Source organism: Meriones unguiculatus, chromosome 19 (genome assembly GCF_030254825.1).
Source record: "Meriones unguiculatus strain TT.TT164.6M chromosome 19, Bangor_MerUng_6.1, whole genome shotgun sequence".
NCBI classification, from domain to species: Eukaryota; Metazoa; Chordata; class Mammalia; order Rodentia; family Muridae; genus Meriones; species Meriones unguiculatus.
This window is the reverse complement of record NC_083366.1, coordinates 44,078,789-44,087,054: the sequence shown is the minus strand read 5'-3', so window position 1 is coordinate 44,087,054 and position 8,266 is coordinate 44,078,789. Positions and strand designations below refer to the sequence as shown.

Below are 8,266 nucleotides of genomic sequence, written 5' to 3'. Positions count from 1 at the left end.
CACTTATAAGTGGATATTAGACATGTAATATAGGATAAATATACTAAAATCTGTACACCTAAGAAGCTAAAAATGAAGGAGGACCCTGGGTAAGATGATCAATCCTCACTCAAAAAGGTAAATGGTATAGACATGGGAAGAGAGAGAAAATGGGGAAGAGGACAGGAGGCTACCACAGAGGGCCTTTGAAAGACTACCCAGAAGTGTATCAAAAGCAGATGCTGAGCCTCACAGCCAAACTATGGGCAGAGTGCAGGGAATCTTAGGAAAGAAGGGGGAGATAGAAAGACCTGGAAGGAACAGGAGCTCCACAATGAGAGTAACAGAACCAGAAATTCTGAGCACAGGGGTCTTTTCTGAAACTGATACTCCAACCAAGAACCATGCATGGAGTTAACCTAGGACCCCTGCACGGAGGTAGCCCATGGTAGTTCAGTGTCCAAGTGATTTCCATAGTAATAGGAACAGGGACAGTCACTGACATAAACTCAGTGGCTGGCTCTTTGATCACCTTCCCCTGATGGTAGAGCAACCTTACTAGGCCACAGAGGAAGATAATGCCACAGTCCTGATGAGACCTGATAGGCCAGGGTCAGAGGGAATGGGAAGAGGACCTCTGTATTAGTGGACTTTGGAGAGGCATAGGAGAAGCGGGGGGGGGGGGTGAGGGTGAGATTGGGAGAGTATGAGTAAGGGGCCTATAGCTATACAAAGTGAATAAACTCTAATTAATAAAAAAATAATTTAAAAAAAAAACAAGGACACCACGCCGGCAAATGGATGGAACTAGAAAATATCGTCTTGAGTGAGGTAACCCAGAACCGCAAAAACACACGTGATATGTATACATTACCTTCTTAAAGAGTGAACTTTTATTCACAATCAAAGAATGCATCATATACAAAAGTTATTAAACAAAAACAAACTTCCAAAGAGAAAGATTTGTAACAGTGATATCAAAATTAGATGGGTTGAGGGTAAAATTAACAATTTCTGTCATAGACAAATCGGCACTTCAGGAGCTTTAGATTAAAGTCAATCTTCCGTGAATCACTGCTCAAGCACTGAAATAGGTTATGAAAAGCCAAAACACGAATGTCTTCATCAGGTGACTGCAAGGATGCTAATCCTTTCCAGACAGGGTACTCCTCAACTTCTTTGAATCCAGGATGAATCTATTCACCAAAACCAAATTAAGTTATTACACATTATTATTTCCTGGCTGTTATTCATTGTAAATGGTGAGTGACTATTTGGGGAGAAGTTAGAATTGTAAAATTTCAGACAAAGGTATGGAGTTCAGTATACCCACATGACAATAGCGTGATTTCATCAGCTACAGAAAAGGACTATGAGGAACATTAACTTCCTATTGAGATTCCTGAAGTATGGAATAGCATATCCTAGATATTCTAAAAGACTAGGTAGATAAATTTAGTTACATCAAATTTTTATGACAGTGCTCATCTTTCTGATGGACAAGAAAGACAAAGGAACATAGGAAGACTACAAACCCTGTTGAGGATCCTTCTAACACCTTCTTGAAGTCCATCCATTATTGTCCTGACAACGTTGGCTCTTGCTATGATTGAAGTAGGAGCTTCTGTCATACCCCTCAGCTCAGTCACGAGCTGATTTAGAGGGTTTTTCCAAGCTTGCAACATAGTGAGTATCTCTTGCAGAAGAAATATACCCTACACAGCATGATTTAACAAATGTATTAAATTTTCTGAAATACAGCAATATTTGACAAAACACATAATATCAAACAAAAATAAATATTTCCAAAAGAGAGAAAATCGATGAAGATCATAAAAGAGTTTGACGTCCCAGGCTGTACTCACTGCCAACATAATGCATAAAAGCCAACTCTGATTATAATGCTGCTGTGCTGATGTGTGATAGCTACCCTACTGGTAATAAGGAAAACAGAGTAGTAAGGATTTCATTGATGTACTGATATCCAACATGTTTGACATTGTGGTAAGACATGAATTACAAATATGCTAAACTGCATTCATAGCTACTCTAGCATGCATTTATACTGTGAGGCAGTGTTTACATATGGCCACTAGAAAATGCATACAAAATATTTAAATGGTATCACATGGTAAAAAGGTAGTTTTCTGGGAGAAGTATGACATGATTAAAACTGTGGGCATGAGTTGGCTGCAGCTCACACAACCATTCTTAGTCAACTTGCATGTGGATGGAGTCTACGTAATCTCTGAACGTCAGCTTCCTTATGTCAGTCTCTGCAGCAACTGGAACTTGTGGAATAGATTTTATCAGGATAGAATGCAAGGACGTCAGTAGACTCTTTTGTGACATTTCCAACAGTGAAGTCTCTGTCTACATTTACTGTCCTTTCATCTTTCTTCTTTCATTTGTTCTTATGCTATAGTATTTACTATTAATGAGGATAGCACTATTCTCATTAATATACAAATTAATGATGAACTAACAAAATCTTGGTGTGAAAACGATTAGAAATTATGTGAACATGTTTGAGATTCAGTTTAAATCATGCTAAGTTTAGTTAAAGCAAGCAGAGGCAGCGTGATACATAGACCCCGTTATCACAACACAGGGCATAGTTGCATCTTGAGAATTGTAGTATTTTTTTTTTTAAAAAAACATCTTGACTTTCAGTTAAGCCACAGAAGAAGTCACAAAATTCAGTGAAGAATGAACATGTAGGTTAGAAACAAAAAATAGAACAAGGAGAGTCTTGAAAGACAACAAATGCTTTGATGATCAGTAAGGTGCAAAGTTGTAAACACAGGGGCCTTTCATATGTATAATAAATGAAACCATGTTTTCACTTCCTATAAATACTCTTGAATATATTCAAGTATGCATGCAATGCAGGTCAAAGTGTCCTACATATTTTTTGGTTGTGAGCCTAGCCTTTAATGGCTAATCTATCTCTACTCAGATGCCACTCAACTGAAGAATGGATAAATTGTGGTACATTTACACAGTGGAATACTACATATCTATTAAAAATAGGGAAATCATGAAATTTTCAGGCAAATGGATGGAACCAGAAAGGATCATCCTGGGTGAGGTAACCCAGTCCTAGAAAGACACACATAGTATGCACTTACTGATAAACAGATATTAGCCATATAGCACAGGATAGCCATACTACAATTCATGGATCCAAAAAGTATAACAAGGAGCACTCAAGGGATAATACTTAAATATCACTCAGAACTGGAAACAGATTAAAGAGCAGAAGGGGTTGAAGAGAGGGAACAGGGTTGTAGAATGTGCACGGAGAGAAATGAAGGTACAGATCAGAGTAGGGAGGGAGGCAAGAGAACAGAGGGCTTGCAAAGAGAAAAGCAACAGGAGAGGGCACATCTGAGACAAGCTGGAGACCTACCACAGGTTAGGCTCCTGGAAGAATATGAGGGTGACTCTAGCTGAGACTCTGAGTAGCAGGGGTCATAAAGATTAAAGAGGCTACTAGGCTGGACTCCTAGTGGAGTGGGGGGACCAGCAACCCACCCACAACAACTTCCCCCCTAAATTTACCCTGCCTAAGCGATGTGCAGGGATGGAGATGGAGCAGAGATTGAGGTAGTGTCCCGCCAATGCTTCGCCCAGCTTGGGAGCCACCCCATGGAAGACAGCCAACTCCTGACACTATTAATAATACTCTGCTACCCTTGCCGATAGGACACTGACATGGCTGTCCTCTGAGAGGCTCTACATAACAGCAGATCAAAGTAGATGCTGGGACTCAAAGCCAAACATTGGGAAGAGTGCAAGGAGTCTTGTAGAAAAATAGGGGAAGAACAGAATGACCCAGAGGGCACAGGAGCGCCACGGGAGGACTGGCAGAACCAGCTGACTGGACCCAGGGGAGCTTATGGAGCACTAACCAAGGATCATGCATGGACTCGGCCTAGGGCGCTTACACATATGTAGAAGATGGGTAGCTCAGCCTAAATGTGGATCCCCTAGAGCGGGGAGAGGGTGCTGTCTCTGACAAGGACTCTGTTGCTTGCTTTTTTATCACTTCCTCTTAGCAGGGTTGCATTGCCAGGTCATAAAGGATGGCAATGCACTGTGTCCTGGTATGATTGGATGCGCTGGTCTGGGTTGATTGGTGTGGGAGGTTCCCCTTGTCTGGGGAGTAGGAGAGAGAGGGATGGGGAGAGCAGGAGGGAAGGTGGGAATGGGAGGGCTTGTGATCAGGATGTAGAGTGAATAAATAAATTAAAAATGAAAAAAAAATACTAAAAATAATAAAATAAAACAAAGTGTCCTACATAATATTAAGCACAACCCCAAGGGTAAGCATTAGTAAAATAGCTTCTCTGGATGACCAGTTTATAGATCTGCTGTAATAATACTTAGCTTTTACTTCTTTTACAATAGTTACACTGTATAATGCAGATTTTGCTTTGACTGCTCGCCCATCTGCCATTTTCTGCATGTGTCATTACCCACGGTGACCACCTTCAAGATGAAGCCAGTGAACTGCTTAGCTCTTAAGGTTAAAGCACAGGCTGGAAACTCACTTGGATCTGTTCGGTTTCCTCTCCAGGTAGCAGAACAGCAAAGGTGGAAGTATGGCAGCTGCTTTGGGCCCCATCAAGGTACCATCTGCCTGGCGTGTACTCTACATCATGCAACTGTTGAAGAAGTCAGTTATCTTAAATTTGGATATGAATGAATTTATACATGACCAGACTATTAATACAGTTGATGGGTGCAATTTTTTAAATCTTTGTATGTATATATGATGCATGCATGGGTACTTATTTGTGTCCACATGTGGAAATGAACTTCTGTGGGCTTCAAGGAAGAAGTGTCACAATCGGAGGACACCCTCAGTTGTTTCAAAATGCTTTCCACTGTTTTTTTTTTTTTGTTTTGTTTTGTTTGTTTGTTTGATACAGTCTTTTGTTGTACACTGTAGCTTGAGGTAGACTAGCTAGCCCAGTATAGCTCCGCGATTTTTCTGCCATGCTCCCCATCTCTCTGCAGAAAAGCAGGGTTTACAGAAATGTCTTCCTGTGCTATGATTTGCAAGGAGTTTTTGGAGTATCCAGGTTCTTGCATTTACAAGAAAAAACAGAAAAATTAAGAAAATCAACTTTTTATCTAATTTTTAAATGACTGGGCATGAAATCTCTTTTTTTTTTTCTGATCTATCTGTTGTTGGTATAATGTTCTCTTGGAATGTACACAATTTACCCATGTTCATTCAAATGCTGATTTCTCTCTACCACTACCTGGTTTCAATTCAGACATTGTATTATGATGCTTATTCTAAGCATTACCTGTCTCAAGTTTGTGTAAACATGCCACCACTTTGTTCTCTAAATTGTCAATTAAAACAACCAGCCACAATGCTGAGCAATGGAGAGGATCTGGTGGGACATCCTAGTACAGAGTGGGAGGAAGAAGAGGAAACAGGAGAGACGATAGGAGGAGAATCTGCAAGAGAGGTCTTGGAACCACGTGGAGAGATGAACCGGACCTTAGATATGACTAAAAGCAAGTATAATGGGTGAAAGCTAAATGATACGAAACTATGAGGGCTTGGGGATTTAGGATGGAGTAAATATTGCCCAGCACTGTGCTCTAGGTTAATTAAATAAATCCCAGTCTCTGTGATTTGGGTATATAGTTGGTTTAGAAATAACAGCTGCTTAACTAAGCAATAAGTCAATAGTAAACATTAATATTCTACAATAATCTATTCAGCTTCTTCTCTTCTTAACTATTCACTTTGAAATCCCATAAAACTCTTGCCTTCTTGATCTACTCAGTCACTGATGCTTTTTCCCCCTATGAAATTCGGTCCTTGATGTTATTTACATTTATTCTTTAGAGTAAGCCAGTCACTAGCATGAAATTTCCCATTAGAAAGAAGCCAAAAGTAAATGAGATACTTACGAAGTTATTTAACATTTCCGTAGTTTGGTTTTGCATTTCCTCAGACAGGCTCAGGGCATAAACAAACATGTCCTTGACGGTCCCCTGGCAGGAACCATCCCAGCTCGGGCACAAACGTACAGAGGCCACATGGCCCCAAAGAAGCAGGTTTGACACTAGCAGCACCAGGAGTGTCCCTGCTAAATAAAAGGAGGTGTCACTCATGTTGATCTCACCAGTGTGGTTATAAAAAGGAATTCTGCGGTGGAAACCTTTGGCCATCTTTGGGGCTTTCTGTGTGATTTAGTTCTGTATAACAAGAGTGAAATACAAACCTTCTTCACTGGTCACATGTAGATCTTTAAGTATCTTGCAACTGATAGTTTGAAAGTGGGTGATTTCCTGCATTTGAGATTGCCCACAGAAGACCTTCTGAATGTTGCAAACGCTAAGGTCTCACAGCAAATACAACTGAACCTTGTTAAGTCATGGTTTGTTGTTTAGGAGACTCGTGCTCCTTTTCAATATTCATATTCTGTGAATTTGTAATATTTTAAATGCAATATCAGATATTAGCATTTGTTCCCTGATGTGACAAGGACAGCATGAGTCATCTGTTTGCTTCATCTTTGTGCCTATTTATACTAAAAACACAATTGCTGGAGTTATAACACTAAGGATAAAGAGAATCCTGTCATAAAAATGACCCGATATCCTGAACTGTATGATATACAATAGAGAAATCATGCATAGTTTATTTATTCAAAAGATTATTTTTTCCTAGGGAATGGAAACAACCAAAATGTCCTTCAAGTGACAGCGAAGATCGGTGCACGTAACAATGGAATACTATTCAGCTGTAAAGAAAAATAAGATAATGAATGTTCACGTAATTGGTGGAAGTAGAAAATATAATATACTGAATGAGGTAACCCAGACCTAGAATTAAAATGTCACATGTACTCTTTTATTTGTGGATCTAAATCTTTATACTGATCATGTAACCATATAAAGAAGACAAGGAAGTAAAAAAAGACCTCAAGGGAGTGGAGGAGGAAGGAGCTCCAAAGTAAAGGGATATTAGAAGATAGGTGTTATTAACAGGGCAGTGAAAAAAATATGCACGATTTTGATTGTGGAGGGGAGAATAGAAGCATAGGGAAGAAAGAACAGATATAACACTAAGGATGTTTTTCAAAGGCATATGTTCATATATCATTTTATCAGATACACTTATAGACAGATGATAGATAAATAGGTGATAGAGAGATGATAGGGAGATGGATGATCAATATATAAATAAGTAGATGTAGAGATGATAGATGATAGAAAGTGTGTGTGCATTTGTGTGTGTGTGTGTTTGTTGTGTTACAGCATATAAGCCATAGTTTTGTTTCCAAGAGCTTTACCTCACAAATACCCAAAGCCAGGTATCTCCTTCCCCTTCAGTTGTTGGTTAGAAAAATACAAAACCTCCGAAGGGCATAATTTCTATTGCCTTTGGTTATCTTCCAGGTGAAGATATCACATAGTATATTTTGACTTGGAGAAATATAGCTGAAATAGTTTTAATCCTCTTTCCTGACAACTAGCTCTTTTTTTTTAATTCTCTATTAACTACCCTCCACCCAGTATCACCCCTGTGGCTCCCTCCCTCTTCCCATCCCAATCCCTCCCCTCCTCCACCCTCAGCATGCATGCCCCTCCCCAAGTCCACTGATGGGGGAGGTTTTCTTTTCCTTCTTTCTGATCCTAGTCAATTAGGTCTCATCAGGAGTGGCTGCAGTGTTTTCCTCTGTGGCCTGGTAATGCTACTTCCCCCTCAGGGGGAGGTAATTAAAGAGCAGGCCAATCAGTTCATGTCAGAGACAGTCCCTGTTTCTATTACAGTGGAACCCACTTGGATACTGAACTGCCATGGGCTACATCTGTGCAGGGATCTTAGGTTATCTCCATGCATAGGCCTTGGTTGGAGTATCAGTCTCAGGAAAGACCTCTGTGCTCAGATTTTTTGGTTCTATAGCTCTCCTTATGGAGTTCCTGTCCTCTCCAGATCTTACTGTTTCCTGCTTCTTTCCTAAGATTCCCTGCACTCTGCCCAAAGGTTGCCCATAAGTCTCAGCATCTGCATTGACAGTCTGCAGGGCAGAGCCTTTCAGAGGCCCTCTGTGTCAGGCTCCAGACTTGTTCCCTCCTCTCTCCTTCTTCTGATGTCCATCCTCTTTGCCCCTCTGGATAGGAATTGAGCATTTTGCTTGAAGTCCTTGCTAGAGCAATAAGACAATTGAAGGAGATCAAGGGGATACAAATTGGAAAGGAAGAAGTCAAATTATCACTATTTGCAGATGATATGATAGTATACCTGAGT

General features: G+C 40.2%; 1 protein-coding gene across 1 annotated transcript; it reads right to left on the bottom strand.

The window, feature by feature from the left end:
* Positions 1-983: 983 nt before the first annotated feature.
* On the bottom strand, positions 984-6,180 carry LOC110543443 (prolactin-6A1-like). The gene is made up of 4 exons (XM_021629775.1): positions 5,920-6,180; positions 4,536-4,649; positions 1,515-1,694; positions 984-1,175 (listed from the first exon to the last, which is right to left on the bottom strand). The coding sequence occupies exons 1-4, from the start codon at positions 6,178-6,180 to the stop codon at positions 984-986; spliced, it is 747 nt and encodes a 248-aa protein (XP_021485450.1).
* Between the last annotated feature and the right edge of the window lie 2,086 nt (positions 6,181-8,266).

What these genes read in the sequence shown, in the direction of transcription:
- LOC110543443 (XM_021629775.1), bottom strand. Translation starts at nt 6,180, where the DNA reads ATGGCCAAAGGTTTCCACCGCAGAATTCCTTTTTATAACCACACTGGT. An exon ending in CGGAAATGTTAAATAACTTC is followed by an intron (nt 4,650 to 5,919) that starts GTAAGTATCTCA and finishes CTTCTTCAACAG; the next exon opens with TTGCATGATGTAGAGTACAC. An exon ending in TTAGAAGGATCCTCAACAGG is followed by an intron (nt 1,176 to 1,514) that starts GTTTGTAGTCTT and finishes TTTGGTGAATAG; the next exon opens with ATTCATCCTGGATTCAAAGA.